Below are 16,782 nucleotides of genomic sequence, written 5' to 3'. Positions count from 1 at the left end.
AAAGTTAATGACAACTGTAGGCTACTGAATGTAAATAGATGCTAGCCAGCTTAGTTTGCATAAGGTCTAAACATGCCTCAATAATTTCTAATATTGCATAATGCATAGTGACTACTTTTCTTAATATTAACAAACAAATCATTTGAAATAGTTTTTTATTCATTTATTGAGTTAAGAGGACAAAATGGCTATGGTATCTGATGATGAATAATTGTAAGGAATTGACGAAATAATGTATTTATTTTTTGTAGGCTAAATGGAGCTATCTTGCTAACTGAATTTGGTATTCTAACAGTGGCAATAATAATTTGAGGGCAGAAATAGGAGTAGCTGTAGACAAAAGCTACCCAATATCGCCATCTGCTGATTATATAGGCCTACAGTAATAACGGTTTTTGTTTTTATTATCAATGTGTGCAGCAATATTTCATAACTACAGCAAGCTATTCTGGAGGGTGAAATGACATCAGCTTAATTTTATTTTGATATATTTGGTAGCTGGAAAGTTAAAACTGACTTTCTTGCAGATATTCTACAAAGAAAAAAACAAACATACATACACAAGAGCAAGTTGTTATGACGGTTAGCTAAAGCAGGGATTTGTTTTCAATTAATAAAAATAACATACTGTAGGTATTTCAGTTTGCTTGAATGTAACAAAATATTCCAGGAATGTTTCAGGAATAATTTATAAAAATATAAATAAATAAACAACCTCTCTTGCTGTATCTTGAGATGGAGCCACAGTGGCTCTGGACCCCCTTCTCAGTCCCGAGTGTTATGCTGCCATAGTATTGTGCAGGCAGACAAGGGTCAGTCTGTCGTTGCATTCGTTTATGTGTTTGGGAAAAGGGTCAGTCTGAATTATATCTATCTTAGGTATCTTTTATCCCTCTAATGCATTCTCTAATGTTTCTGGTGACACAAGCCCTTGGACCATGCCTCAGTACTACCTGGCCTGCCGACTCCTAACTGTTCCTGTCCTTGGTCCTCCTGGTTGTGTTGGAGATCTGTTTGCTGCCTGATGATTCCAACTGTCCCTGCCCAGAGCCAACCTGGTTGCCCCGGTTGTTCTCCACTTGCTTGTCCTGTTCCTCCTCCATCTGGTTGTCCTTGGTTCTCCTGGTTGTGCAGCTGATCTGGATTCTGCACACAGACACTGCCACTGTGGCTTGCTCTTTGGGGTTCCAGGCTGGGTACAAGAACTTTGTGATAACTACTCATGTAAAAAGAACTTTAACACATGAAGAGCTTTAACACATTTCATTGATGTGTTAAAGCTCTTCATGTGTAAATCTGTACCCATTGACACCGACCCACTAATATGCAAAACAGAGATACACCATAGGTAAACATACAAAAATCAGCATACACACTTGACACGTGTATATAACATGTTGCAGGCCCAAAACCTATTTGTATGAATTAGTATTATATTTTATGTTTTTATCAACACACAAGCTATGTTAAAAGAATAGGACCTTGTTTAATGGAATTCTCTTTTGAACTACCACTAGGGGCTACATACATACAATATCACAGATTTATTTTTTGCAAGAATATACAAAAATTACCAAGACAGACAATATTACTAAAACAACATTTTGAAAAGGATGCACAGTTGATGGTTTTCTTGTTGTTGTCTAGTTTAAGGGAGTCAATTGGGGGGGATAATTCAACAAGAAATGGAAATAAATCTTGGAGCAGCTTCCATAAAAATGTGCCAACCAGAAAAGAATTCATAATAAATCTATTTAATTCGGCAACAAAATAGCCAACATTTCTTTCACATTCCCGAGTACAGTTGCAACTGTTACTTTCTAGGTGTCGAACCAGATCGTTCAAAAAAATATTACTCATAAACATGAGTTGTTTTAGATAGTGTAACAGAAGGTGGATTGTTTTTATTAATATCTGCTAATCTGGAGTTGTATGCATTGGTTGGGGAATATATTATTAAAGACTTTAAGGTGTAGCCTACCTCTCCCTTACTTTATTTGGGATACAGAACATAAACGCATAAACATTAACCGCTGCTTTTTATCTATGCATACTTATTTTTTTTAACAGTCATGAAAACATGTAGACAATAATTTAGAACTAATAAAAAATCCGAACATTTAACAAAAAAACATATTTAAAATGAGAAATAAAAATAAATAGAGATGACAGTTACATGACCCCAAATATTTCATAAACTATCGTGGAACGCACAAGAGCATATGACGTAGTCTACTACACTTCCCTTGTTGCCGACAGTAGCTAGCTAACGTGGTGTCGTTGATATCTCGTTCGAAGTGATTTGTAACGAAAATATAGTTGAAAGGAGTCCTCTGAAGATACTATGTGAGTTCGATTGTTGCTTTTATATGCCAATCTTACGTTTTAGCTTGCCATCTAGCGTTTTCTAGCTAGGTAACGTTAGCTACCTGCGCTGCGGTGACTACTGTATAGCTAGCTAACTAGCAATCCACTGAGGGCCACGCAATTTACCCCTACGTAACCGCATCGTATCTAGTACCGGCGTTATATACAACTGTTTTTTTTTTTTTTAGACTGGGCATGGTTTACAAAAATTGAATTCCTGTTCTACTGACTTAGCAATTCAGGTTGTCTTTTGAAGTAGTGCTGCGCATGATCTGAGACTGTCAGTTGGCCAAACACTTCGGCTTTACCATCGCAACTTGAAAGTGGTGTCGTTATTAGCTAGCTACTAAAAGTAGCTTACCAGAGTTGGTCCTTTCTATTCTTGTAGCCGAGCTGTGTGTGTCACGTGTCATCTTGTGATGAAGGGATTGCGTGTTTTGTCATGTGTTTTTGACTTTAGAGAATCTCTGGCGGAAACATGGCAGAAGCTCACCAGGCGGTGGCGTTCCAGTTCACTGTCTCTCCAGATGGCATTGATCTGCAGCTCAGCCACGAGGCCTTGAGACAAATCTACCTTTCTGGCCTGCACTCCTGGAAGAAAAAGTTCATCCGCTTCAAGGTGCTTCATCGCTTATTTAAACCAGACACGTGTCACATAGCAGATTACATTTACACAAAGCAAACACGGTTGATGATGATGTTGACGTTTCAAACAGGTATCCTCCCGGCTTAATATAATTTCCTCCACAGAATGGGGTACTGACTGGTGTTTATCCTGGCAGCCCCACCGGCCTTATGTTAGTGGTGGGACTGTACATGGGGAGGGCAAAGTACATCCAAGCGGACCCTTCCTTGGGTTTGTTTACCAAAGTTGGCACTCATCTGCCTGTGAGGTAAAACCTTGGCGGTCATTAACTGTCCGATAGCATTGACTTAACTTTATAATGTCACTGATGTTTACGGCCAGAGTCTGACGGTTTGCCTCGATCCTTGCAGTCGATACATGTCCTTTGAGACGCAGCAGCTGGTCGGCGGAGTGCTAGTTGGCACTGGGCTCTGGGTGGTTATCATATTCACCATGCGAAACGCCCTCAGGTGGCTGCTCTCCTGGCATGGCTGGATGTATGCCCGCCACGGCACCATGACATGGAGGACACGCATCTGGCTGGTGAGTAGACGGCAATCAGCCGCGAAACACGTTGCCTGGTGGGCAAGAAATGCCTGGAAGGGGTGTCTGACAGTGGGTGGGACAAGTCTAGGAATTAGAATAATTAGAAACCAGAGTTGGAAACCAATAAAGGCACATCTTAGAAAGAATTTCCCACCCAAATGGACTAGTAGAAATATATTGCAGATTTGCCCTTTAATGGACCAACCCATGATTGTCATTCCAGGTCCTGGTGAAGATCTTCTCAGGCATGCGTAACCCCCAGTTGTACAGCTTCCAGACGTCCTTACCACAGCTTCCTCTGCCATCAGTGAAGGAAACCATCAGCAGAGTAAGTGACAGAAACAAAATATCTTAGCGTCTTTCTAGATTACGTGAGAGAGGTGTGCCATATTGTACAACATGTTTTTGCATAACATTTCAGTTTTGAAAGGTTATGAAAATGTCATGAAAAGTTTTAGGAAAATGTTAAGAAACGAGCCAAGGGAATGAATCGAGGGATATGATTGCCCCACATCTTTACCATCCCCTCATTGGTCTTCAGTTGTCTAGTCTATATATTTAGCTAGGCAGTAGAATTAACAGGTATTAAATTTTTTGTCCACTGTCTGACTAAAGGCGTTCTTATATACACTTTTTTTATTTCTCAGTTGTATTGTTAGTACATACACAAGTGAGCTGTCACTGTATAGTCTTGCTATTAGGCTTTGCATTTGCATCTGTTGCTGCTGTCTGACAACATGAGGACCAAATAAGTGTCCATCCAAATTACCTACTAGGAAGCCTCAAGAACAGAATGTCCAGGTAATGGTTGGCTAAAAAGTTTGTACATTAGCCTGTGGACTTCTGTAACTAAATATTGTCCAATGAAAAGGACACATGGTTGTTGACCTTCATAAATATGTGTCATAAAAAAAAAGGTATGAGGGCGAAAATGAACAAGTTAAAAACCAGTAGAACAATGGTAAACCTGCCTGGTAGAGGATGCAATGCTTCTGACTCCACACTGAGACAGTTCAGGAGGCAACATTTAAAATAGCATTTAGCCAATTTGCCTTTTTGGAATGGATGCCAGAAAAAAAGCCTTTATTGACAGCAACCAACAAATGTAGGTGTTTTGCCAAATGTAGGTGCCGGGTGTTTCACTGAACTTCATTGACACTTTTGGAACCAAGTGGTATGGTCAGCTAAAACAAGGCCACTCACACCAGCGCAGGGTTATTTATACCAGGATATTTGAGACAAACACTGGGTGTCCGTTACCAGTAGATAGAAACTTGTACATAAGTGGATCTTCCAGCTAGACATTGGGCCTAACCACACATTGAAATTCACAGATAAATTGATATTTTACCTTAAAATCTAAAGCACTTTTTGGTCGATTTCCTTGAATGTAAATAAAGACAGTGCTGGAATAAAAGTGCAACAGTCACTGCCATATTGGTAAAAATATGATTAATACAAGTTGATTATGTTGTGCTGGGCTTTTAACTGAATGTTCTGTTTGGTAGTGTCAAAACATGGGTCAGGTTGCAAACATTGGTCTCAGGAAGCAGCTTTTCTTTTTCAGTAGACAGTTGGGGGTAAACTAATCAATAGTGATATCACCCAACATATATATTTCCCTGTTTTCATCCGGTACCTTATCTATGGTTTCATATATGGCCTCTTTTTCATGCATCATTATGTCTCTGTGTTGTCTGGCTGGAATATTACAATCCATACACAAACCACAACTCCGCCATGTCTACTGGAATATTACAATGCATAAACAAACCACAACTCCGCCATGTCTACTGGAATATTACAATGCATAAACAAACCACAACTCCGCCCTGTCTACTGGAATGTTACAATGCATACACAAACCACAACTCCGCCCTGTCTACTGGAATATTACAATCCATACACAAACCACAACTCCGCCCTGTCTACTGGAATATTACAATCCATACACAAACCACAACTCCGCCCTGTCTACTGGAATATTACAATCCATACACAAACCACAACTCCGCCCTGTCTACTGGAATATTACAATCCATACACAAACCACAACTCCGCCCTGTCTACTGGAATATTACAATCCATACACAAACCACAACTCCGCCCTGTCTACTGGAATATTACAATGCATACACAAACCACAACTCCGCCCTGTCTACTGGAAATATTACAAATCCATACACAAAACCACAACTCCACCCTGTCTACTGGAATATTACAATCCATACACAAACCACAACTCCGCCATGTCTACTGGAATATTACAATGCATAAACAAACCACAACTCCACCCTGTCTACTGGAATATTACAATGCATAAACAAACCACAACTCCACCCTGTCTACTGGAATATTACAATGCATAAACAAACCACAATTCCTCGTCGTTTCCTGGTTAGGCGGTGTAAAGCCGCTGCCTTAGGAAAACACTGCAGTCGCGAGGCCCACTGCCATTATGTTTTCAAAAAGCATTACGGGAGATCTATACATTTGACGAAACCCATATGTTCTAATTTTTATGATTTATATTTCTGGGGATGGGGAACCCTTTTACGCCCGTTATTCCTAACTGTCATCATTGGATAAGGACCCTAAATGCTCCCTTAATTGTAGGGCATGCAGATATACGTTTTTCCCCTCGCCCGGCTGATAATGTTGCATTCCGAATACAGACTAACGTTAGACGTGTATTGCTAATAACCCAACAGTATTGTGAACAGTGTACCTTTTATCTCCCTGTAACAGCCCCATGTGCACACGCTCGACTTGTGTTTTGGCGTCTGGCGCGACACGCTATCCTGTGAAAATGTTTTCTTCGTGTCATGGTTCCTTAAGACCTGCCTGAAATAAACGCAGCGCTTGGCGTTTGTTATGCAGCTATTTATTAGACTTTTAAGAGAAACTGATGTTCCTAACGGGCTCGTGTGCACGGAGGCCTAGAGATGCCGAATGTATTTATGTTAATTAACTGTAAGTCACCGCGAGACCGGCACTAATTTTCTTGACGGCGCCTGAGAAAATGTCACCACTGCCTCAGCCCTGGTGACGGATTACACGTTTTAGTAAACGTCTTAAATGTTGCCCTCGAAAAAGCCTTGGTGGTGTTAGATTGTCTGTCATATGTGTTTGTTCTTTCCTCTAGTACCTTGAATCTGCTTGTCCGCTCATGGACGACGAACAGTATGCGAGGATGGAGAGTCTTGCCAAGGATTTTGAGAAAGGCCTGGGTCCCAGACTTCAGTGGTACCTGAAACTCAAATCCTGGTGGTCTACAAACTATGCAAGTTACATGAATTGTGTATTTTGTAATATTCCATAAATGTTAAGGTTTTATAGCTTACAGTTGTAGGTTTCTCTGCTGGTGTGACTGATTTACAGGTCAGTGATTGGTGGGAGGAGTACATCTACCTAAGAGGACGTGGACCAATCATGGTCAACAGCAACTACTATGCCATGGTAACAGTTGGAAACTAGCATCCTATATCATCAAGCAACTACAAATTGGTTTAAGTGCATACGTGTGTAGGTGTGTTAATGAATCTGGTACAAAGCAAACTGTCTTTAATTAGATTAGCACTTAATAATTAATATTTTTATCTGCCGTTTATTAATCTGTCTCTCTTTCATTTTAGCTTATTATTTTTCTTAATTCTCCCTCTCTTCTCTCTTAGGACTTCCTGTATGTGTTTCCCACCAGTCTCCAGGCCGCCCGGGCAGGCAATGCGATCCATGCCATCATGCTGTACAGGAGAATGCTGGACCGAGCACAGATCAAACCGGTAAATTGTCCTGGAGTTTTCCACTGCTGCATTCACAACCTTTTCACCCGTTTGCTTGACTACCCCAGCGTGTCCCTTTCCCCTCTGTATTACTACCAAATGACATGAGATCTTGTGTTCTGTTTTCCACACCGGCTGACCCGGATTTTATCTGTGGTTGCAGCTTTTTTGCACTGGATAAACGAGTCCCTCTTTGCTCCGCCCCAATGGGAAGCGCTTGTTTAATACGTCCCGCCTCCCGGGCCTGGAAACAGGGTAAGATGAGGGACAGCTACTGTCACAGGACCCGGCATCCATCACCGTTCACCGTTGTTTTTGTTTGAATTTACCCGTGTCTGCCATTGAAACGCCAGCCATGCTCCATGGAGGACAAACACGTGCTCTTCCCCGTTTGGTCTCAATTCGTCCCTTTTTTGGGGTAGGCGGGCTAAACGTCCTTGTTGAAATAACTGCCACTGAATATAAGGAAGGAAGTGTACTGTAATCGTGTTTGCATCCAGGGCCGGTGCTTTTGATTCATGCGGTGTGGACCATGCTGGTGACACAAGATCAGTCCCTTCTGTATCCCCTCCAGTCGTTCAGTATTTTAAAGACAATAACTCCCCTTTCATTTCTTTTCCATTATTATTATTATATATTTTTTTCTCACAGTTTGAAACATTCAGATTTTTCCTTTCCCGATTGCACCCCCCCCCCCCCCCCCATCAGTTTGTAGGAGGGCAGGCTTTTGTGCTTAAGTCATTTTTCAGTTTTTCTATTTTCCTTTTGCCTTTCAGCTCATGCTTCAAAATACCATTCCAATGTGTTCAGCGCAATATGAGCGCATTTTTCAACACCAGTCGTATTCCAGGCCTAGAAAAACAGGGTAGGATAGCCCCTTCTTCCCTGGTCTCTCGAACACACACTTAAGCAGTTCTAAGAACCATGTAATGTGTGCAAGAAAGTGTTACATTGAACACAGTATTTTTAGTGTTCTATTATTTAGCAAGACCCAAGTGCACTTCGTATATATATTCTGAGATTTATATTTATGTATAAAAGCCAGCATGGGCTTTTGCACTGACCAAATGGCATTTAAAGGATAAAGGGGTTTGCTCGATCCCAGAATCGGAAAAAGATTCCGGCCCTGAGATGAAACATGTATTTGTGACTGAAGCTCAAAGGTGTCCTGAATTTGACCCTTGTAGACCCCTTGTGTTTCACCCTCTCAGTTTCATTATCATTTGAAACTAGTGTTTCATGGCAAAAAAACAACCCAGTGGATTTCTCATGATGCTTGGAATTTATGTCCACAATATTATGTGCGTAAGATCACACTCTTCTAAATGTTTTGCCTGAAACAACAGTTTTGAACCCCTATATCACTTCAATATTAATCTTCTTAGCCACATTACAACCCAGTTTTAGACGTAGTACTTTCATATCCACCTTTACATGTACATTTAAAAAAAAAATCCCTCTCTTTCCAAACCAAAGTTAAATGTAAACCCGCTGTCACCTGTCCTTATTTCCCCTCTAAGATACCCTTCAGCACATGCGCGACAGCAGGCATATCGCCGTCTACCACAAGGGGCGCTACTTCAAGGTGCCCATGTTCTATGATGGCCGGGTCCTGTCGCCGCGGGCCATAGAGCAGCAGATGGAGCGCATCCTGGCCGACAACCTCCGAACCCCAGTTTGGGGAGGAGACCCTGCCGCCCTCACCGCTGGGGACAGGTACGCCGGCACCATCTAAGTGACCTAGCCAACGCTTTTTCTAGAGATGTCGGTGAGCGCCGTCTCATGACTTGTGGCACCTAGGTCGAAACCACGTTCAGATGAAGCAGTGTGAGAAAGAATGGATGTCGCTCTCATTTAAGAGCTTGTGTAAGTGCTTTGTACCAAAATGGTTTCGAATGCGTTGCCGTAATTACTGGGCAGTAGCAGAGTGGCTTGTGTGGGAAATTATTAACTACTCGTGCATTTAAGTAGCTTGGCAGAGCAAAGTTCAAAGAGATATCCAGTTGTTTTTCGATACCAGATCGACACGTGTAGTTTGCTGGTTCATCCCATCGCTTTTGAGGGGCGCTATCAACCTCACACACAAATATAAACTGCCATGGTAACAGGATTCAAAGGTCAAGTGTTTGTGAGCGGTACACCATAAGGGCTCCAGGTAGTTAGTTGAATCTTTATTCAAGCTATTATGTATTGCCAACCCTTGACCAAATCAGGAAACCGGCTTGATATGTACCCACATTAAAACGATTCATTATTTAGAAAGTCAAAGTATCCCCGTTGTGTGGCAGGGTGCCCTGGGCTGAAGCCCGCGAGGCATACCTGAGGCAGGGCAGGAACAAGCGGGTCCCTGGACGCGGTGGAGAAGGCTGCCTTCTTTGTTACGCTGGACGGACACAGAGCAGCGCTACGTTGCCGACGATCCCGTCCGCTCCCTGGACAGCTACGCCCAAGTGCCTGCTCCACGGCAATGCTATGGACAGGTGAGGGTGAGGGCTCCTATCCTTCCTGTCTACACAATTTAGAGGTCTGCATAGTTATACCTTTCGAGGACTATGACATGATTTTGATAAATGCTTAGAAATTCACATGAATTAGGTTGAAAAATCTCAGGTGGCCCTGGGAAATTTATAACAGTATATTCAGTGCCAGCTCTAGTGCTTTTGGGGGCCATAAAGCAAAATGTGATTTGGGGGCCCCCTCCTCCCCTGTCGGTCCAGGGCTCCCTAGCAGTCAGAGGCCCCCCCAGCGGTCGGGGGCCCTAACAGGGTTTCCGTGGCTCCTTAAAAAAGCCTTAAAAGTTTTAGAAATAAATCAGGGAAATTAAGGTCATAAATTGTCTTAAATGTACTGTAAATTTGCTGTAGGTATTACATTTGCAGACGGTGCATTTAAGGTTGATGGATTTTTTTTTTTGCACAGTATCACTGCAGGTAAAACGTCTAATTAGCGCCTATGTGTTTGATTAACTTAGTGTTAGACAATGAGGGACTCTGCCATTAATATAGGTTTTACGTTACGTTATCTAGCTGCAGATGTTGACGTCTGGCTGCGTGTCATCTTTTCGTTGACGTCAGTAGTTGCTGGATAGAGATGAGCCAAGATGTGGAGATGCAAGTTCAATGAAAAGTAGTTGGAGGACGATAGGTTTCGGAGGTGGTTGGCGCCGGCAGGAAACGAGTACGAGGCAAGGTGCAATTTGGTGGACCTAGACCGTGAAATTGATAAGAGAGCAGCAGAGCTACGCCACATATCTTGAGGGGAGTTTGGGGTGGTATTACGAAATAATGCTGGGAGGGGCAATCTTACATAGGCGCTGCCCTACAGCCATCAAGCATTCATCATTGCCATCAGCCATCCAACCTTTAGGAACGCCCCATTTAAAATCAGTGACTGATTGGGTGTATTGTGTCATTAAGAATTCATACAAATAATGGTAACTCATACTGGCCTATTAAGTAGGGAAAAATTCCTGCAGATTTGCAGCAAATGTTTGTTTCAGCGCTTTGGACTTCTGGCATTACTTTCGCCTGCCTATTTTCTGGATTTAGTTTTTTTTTTTTGGAAGATGTCACAGCTCAGCTGACACACCAACCTTGGTTTGGTAAAAGTTGGGTGATGGACGGCGAACGACTGTCCCAGTTCACCCCTAATAAAGACATGAAGGAGCAACTTAATAATTATGAAAAACGTTAACCTATTTTACATACCCATTATTACAAATAACGTTCTTCGTCTGCTCTTCTCCCCTTTTGAAAAAATGTGTTCTGTGTAGCAGGTAAAACATCAGGTTTAATGGCAATGCAGCGCAATGCAAAAAGCTACATTTTGGGTTTTAAATTATATTTGTTAAGGTCTTAAAAAGGTATTGAAAAACATTGAAATTGTCTTTAAAAATTGTAAGAACCCTGCTTAAGCAACTGCTTAAACCTGGAGCCGGCACAAAGTATTTTTATTTGCATTAAATAAGATCATGGTGATTTTTATTACTGTACACCTTAATTCACAAATTTGCATGCCTATGAATCTCAGGAAAGGCTAACAGAACGCTGTATCCAGAGTTGGTGTCCTGGTCCATGCCTGAAGCGCTGTCTTGGCTGTCTGTGTTTTTCCGGTAGATGGTTTGATAAGTCCTTTAACCTCATTGTGTTCAAGAATGGGACGATGGGTCTGAACGCGGAGCACAGCTGGGCCGATGCCCCCATCATAGGGCACCTGTGGGAGGTAACGGATTAGACCCCTAAGTTCTGCTTCTTTAAATGCGCTCGCACTGTGTGCGTCTGTATGGCTTATGAATAGATGGCTAACTGGTCGGAGAAAGTGTGTGTGTGTGAGAGAGAGTGTGTGAGTGTGTGTGTGTGAGTGTGAGTGTGTGTGTGTGTGTGTGCATTTTGCTCAGTTATTTTATCTAATTATAGCACGTGTTGTCGATGGACCCTGTGAAGCTGGGTTACACAGAGGATGGCCACTGCAAAGGCGACCCACATCCCTCCCTCCCGGGCCCTCAGAGGCTGCAGTGGAACATTCCTGCAGAGGTAGGCCCCCACAGAGAGAATGGGTGAAACCAACGTGTCGTAGGGGCCGTTCCCCTTTTCAGAATACGTGTATTGCCTTTATGATTTGCGTCTCTTGTTGATGCACGCACAGGCCTTTTCTGTTTCTCAAGGTCATGGCGGTCCCCAAGTCTGCAGAACCTTGAGATTTCTAAGCTTCCCGACCATCTGTAGGTCTCATCTTTCTGAGGACCCCGCGTCTCCCCCGCGGTTAAAATCCGTCTTGGACAGAGTTCAGCTGCCTAATTGAGTGTCTGTCTGTTCCCTCTGCGCGGCGGCTCAGTGCCAGACGGCCATCGCCCGCTCCCTGGTGGTGGCCAAGGCTCTGGCGGACGACGTCGACTGCCACACTATCCCCTTCAACAGCTTCGGGAAGGGCCTGATCAAAAAGTGTCGCACCAGCCCTGACGCCTTCATCCAGATCGCCCTGCAGCTGGCCCACTTCAGGGTACGCTCTGACCGCCTGCGCCACTGTGGACTGGCAGCCGTGAAGACGGGCCAATTGGATTATTCCGTTGGCCAAGTAGCGAGGATTTGTTAACTACACAGTTGGAAGTGGGGAAATAATTTTTATTATGAAAACCCAGGTAGGGAATGTATCCGCTGTATGACATTGAGATTAAAACCAGCGTTAAGGAATTATGCTGTAAGTGGCCTAGTTCTGATGAGGTTGCGATTGGAAATGCTCGGTAATAGTGCCTGTGGCTAACGGATGCTGTTATCTGTTGTGTATTCAAACTGGACCTGACGTTCAATTCAACTGAATGCGTGTTTCAGGACAAAGGCCGGTTCTGTCTGACCTACGAGGCTTCCATGACGCGCATGTTCCGGGAGGGGCGCACGGAGACGGTGCGTTCCTGCACCAAGGAGACCTGCGCATTTGTTCGCTGCATGATGGAAGACAACCCGGTGAGGATCGTGACTCTTCAACGGTTTTCTTTTGTAGCCTGTTTTGCTTTGTCAGAAAAGGATGAGACATACAAGTTTGTTGTCGCCGGTCTTTCCGTTCCTTCTTGGTAGTTCACCAACAGAGCATGACGTTTGAGGCCAAGACGGTGCTGGTATGGTGATACATGTAGTTTAGGGCCAAGACGGTGCTGGTATGGTGATACATGTAGTTTAGGGCCAAGACGGTGCTGGTATGGTGATATTTGTTGAATTTGTGGTTAGGAAACAACAGGAAGGGGATTTACCTTTAAAGAGACAGTCCTAGTCTCATTTAGTTGTACAACACTATAGCTATTCTACCTGCCCCAGGTTCTTAACAGACCAAAGAGTTACTGTTTCGTGGTTACATTTTTGGCATTATTGAAAGAAATATGGCGACGCTGGTATCATCACAACCATGTGACCGGTACTCAGAACCAGTCTGGTACTCTGAACTGGAGCTGTTTTTCAGAATTCACTCTGTCCTGTCTCTCTGCAGAGAGAGCTGCGTCTGAAGCTGCTGAAAGAAGCGGCCCAGAGACATCAGCAGCTTTACCGCCTGGCCATGACCGGGAAAGGCATCGACCGCCATCTCTTCTGCCTCTACGTAGTCTCCAAGTACCTGGGCGTGGACTCGCCTTTCCTGAAAGAGGTCTAATGAGCCGCATTTAGTTCAGGATGTACGGTCAACCCAGGAAGTGGAATTAAGCAGGTTTTCCTTTTAGAGGTCTGTATAAGTGTGTGTGTGTTTGCGCATCCATCCGTCTCCTTGACTGTAGGTGCTGTCGGAGCCCTGGAGGCTTTCAACCAGTCAGACCCCCCTTCAGCAGGTAGAGCTGTTTGACCTGGTCAATCACCCGGAGTATGTGTCCAGTGGGGGAGGCTTTGGGCCGGTGAGTTCGCTGCCTGACTGGAACGGAGTTATTTACTCGGGAGAATTCATTAACAGGACATTACATTGAAATGAGGTTACGTCATGTTTTGTCCACCGCCTTTTGTTAAAGCCCTTTGAAAAACCTAATTGCACAATCTTATTAATGTTAAGTGTTTGGAAAGTGCTTCACACTCGAATGACCTAACTTTTCTCTTATTTAGCCATCTAATAGTTGCCGGGATGGAAACCCTGTGCTTTTATTGCGTGTGTGGGAGGGCGTCCGCTGACTGTTTGTTTCTGTGTGTCAGGTGGCAGATGATGGATATGGTGTGTCCTACATCATCCTGGGAGACAACCTCATCAACTTCCACATCTCCAGCAAGCACTCCAGCCCAGAGACGGTCAGTGGGTTCCTCCAGCCATTCTTGAATGTGGCTTTCAAACTGCTTCTGCTCACTTGAATACTAACTCAAAGGCATTGCCATTGCCTGGCTCACAGACAAACATGCATTTGATTCCCGCCACCTCTCGTCTTATGCCCGCGCTATACTTTCTTGGAGTTACAACGTATCCGTTCTGAATTGTTCCCGTTCTTTCCAACAGGACTCTCATCGCTTCGGAAACCACATCAAACGGGCCATGCTTGACCTTTTGGCCTTATTTCAGCTGGGTGAAAATTCCACGGTGTGATTTATTGTTCCCCCTTGAGACAACGTCAACTTAAACTTCTGTACACTTAAATTTTAATAAGGTCTTAGGTGTTTTGAAAAGCATACGTACAGTATGAACAAAAGGTGAATAGCAGCCACTATATGGCCGCCGTTTTTAGGTTGTGTACACAGCGCATGCTAGCACCAAAACAAGCTGACACGCCATCCATTTTCCTATGGTGAGGTTACGCTCAGCTCGTTTCAAAGTGCTGTTGCCTTAATTAACTGAGGTCTAGTGGGATGTAGAATGACTAGAGAGGGAGTGACCAAAAATACACACTGAGTAACCAAGTTAGATGCTTCAGCCCGGGCTTACATTTCAGCCAGTATTTTCTTGCATGCAGTTCTTTCTGGTTGCTCACTGCGTGTTTTGAAATGAGCAATTATGTTTTGTTCTCTGTTGATCTCAGGTTGTTCTACCATTTTTCTGTACACCACTAAAAAACTGTTGACAGAGGTTCAGCATACATTTTAGGATGTCTTCCACGACTGTGATACTGTCCTTAATATTGACCAGCGTAGAGTCTGAGATATTTTAACAAGTACGATGAATGACTGTTTTAGGGTTATACTTAAGAGCCAGTTGCCCAAACATTAGTCCTAGTCCACTTTGCCTAGCCCCTAAGAATGTTTTTCTATTCTCTATTCAGCAGGTTTTTTTGTCCAGTATCAGGAATATTTCAAAGCTGTGTCCAGAAAATTGGCCTTAAATGTAATCGATAGTACAATATAACTATTAAGTCTTAATGGAACTGTGCAAGAATGTGTCAGTAAAACCCTTTTTCTGCTTACCCAGTGTCAGATGAACTCATGCATAGCATTTTTGTGTTTCATGGAAGTTGCTAATTAGCTTTAGCATAATTGAAAGATAGCATTGGAGAATTTATAAGTAAAAGCTTAAAGACTTATTGGCTTATTGGCTAAGTAGTAAAAGGGTTGCTAAAATCTATCAAAATAAGTGTATTTTCTGTATTTATTTAAATGGCATGGCCATTACATGTTACATGTCAATTGTTAGATGTACAGTTGTATAATATATCATTTAAGTAAATATTTTAACTTGATATTTACATTTCAGAAGTATTTGAAATGTATTATCTATTGCATTAGTCTGCTGTGAAAGATATTACTTTGTGGTTGCTTTTTTTTTTTTCTTTCTTTATTGCATTGGCTGTTATTACATGTTTTATTATTTAAAATGTAAAACAGCATAAATGCCAAAACAAAATAAAAGTGAATGTGAATTGTCATTAGTTTTTGCGTGCTGAATGATAAATGCCCAGAGCTGCGTTAGACCGTCACAAGCAAACCTCACATGGGTCATGTTCATTTAGGCTCATGGTGCAAAAGAATTCTAAACATACAAAACAAAAAAGATAGTTTTGCTACTTGAGAAACTGACAGCCAACATTTATTTTTAACACGGTCATCTGAACTGCCGTTACATTTCTAACCCAGAAGATGGAGCTCTTTAATTAGAAGAACCACCACACCATACATCCCCGGTGTCCAACCAAGTCTATGGAGGGCCTTGGGTACGCAGTTTTTTTTGCTTTTTCCTCTAAATTGGTTTCCAATTCAGACAAACAACCCACTGAGAGTAGTTCCAAATGATTGTACTTATTAGTGAATCAAGTTCAAGGTCAGAGCAAAAACCTGCAGAAACTCGGCCCTTTGTGGAACCTGTTCAACACCTGTGATATACATTTCTGCTGCGTCTCCTCAACCCAGAAAAACCTGCCAGTTGTGGCTTTGACAGATGTATTCACCACAAGTACTGTAATAACTCACACCTGGGGACACAGAAAAGTGTTGAACTCCTGCACTGAGAAGGTCCTGGCATTTTATGTTGCTGTATTCCTCTTTGAACAGGAAACATCAGAGAGCTGATGATACATAGCCACGGGCTGAATTTAACACCGCTCATCACAGCTGATGTCTGGTGTCTAGTGCTCTGTTTTTTGCAGTTTGACATGAATATTAATATGCAGAATTGTTAAAACGAATATATACAAATGGATTAATGTGTCCATGCTTAGAATCAAGCTAACATAACAGATCTCATTTTGTTTGCCCTCCATACTTCTGGCTTACAGTGCACTGTTGGAAGTAGACAGCCTTATAATCTAAGATGTTTGGAAATGCAATTAATACGACACTATGCAAACATAGCAATCTGCCACACCTGTTGTCCCAATTCCCTTTTCTAGTTCAGTCGCTGCACTGCCTGACCTGATTGCTAATCAACATAAATAATACAAATAAGACATGAGGCTGTGCAGATGACTCATGAAAATGTCAGAAGGAATTGGCAACGTGCCACCATCACAATAGAACAACAGGGATTACATTACCCATAGGAAATAAAGCATGTGAAAACTGTTGAAATTATGCCGGTACA

The 16,782-nt window shown here is 42.7% G+C and overlaps 1 protein-coding gene and 2 long non-coding RNA genes across 3 annotated transcripts; 1 reads left to right on the top strand and 2 right to left on the bottom strand.

Annotated features, from left to right (window-relative positions):
* Positions 1-461: 461 nt before the first annotated feature.
* LOC117595565 lies at positions 462-2,839 on the bottom strand. Its single transcript, XR_004576797.1, has 2 exons — positions 2,729-2,839; positions 462-1,192 (listed from the first exon to the last, which is right to left on the bottom strand). It is a non-coding gene; the product is annotated as an uncharacterized LOC117595565 (long non-coding RNA).
* Positions 1,607-15,624, top strand: cpt1aa (carnitine palmitoyltransferase 1Aa (liver)). The gene is given in 23 exon segments (XM_010895927.4): positions 1,607-2,346; positions 2,828-2,986; positions 3,118-3,260; positions 3,364-3,535; positions 3,762-3,866; positions 6,684-6,821; positions 6,920-6,997; positions 7,213-7,320; positions 8,097-8,147; positions 8,149-8,185; positions 8,841-9,036; positions 9,609-9,663; positions 9,665-9,709; positions 9,711-9,767; positions 9,769-9,800; positions 11,436-11,541; positions 11,736-11,852; positions 12,154-12,318; positions 12,648-12,779; positions 13,297-13,449; positions 13,577-13,690; positions 13,980-14,072; positions 14,275-15,624. Coding segments are annotated over 22 exon segments (2,325 nt in total). The 5' UTR covers positions 1,607-2,346; positions 2,828-2,845; the 3' UTR covers positions 14,362-15,624.
* On the bottom strand, positions 3,534-6,671 carry LOC105025321. Its single transcript, XR_829117.2, has 3 exons — positions 6,267-6,671; positions 3,744-3,836; positions 3,534-3,622 (listed from the first exon to the last, which is right to left on the bottom strand). It is a non-coding gene; the product is annotated as an uncharacterized LOC105025321 (long non-coding RNA).
* Positions 15,625-16,782: the final 1,158 nt, after the last annotated feature.

The sequence above is a fragment of the Esox lucius genome, chromosome 2 (assembly GCF_011004845.1).
Source record: "Esox lucius isolate fEsoLuc1 chromosome 2, fEsoLuc1.pri, whole genome shotgun sequence".
Taxonomy (NCBI): domain Eukaryota; kingdom Metazoa; phylum Chordata; class Actinopteri; order Esociformes; family Esocidae; genus Esox; species Esox lucius.
The sequence above is the reverse complement of the archived record's forward strand: the minus strand, read 5'-3'. Positions and strand labels throughout refer to the sequence as shown.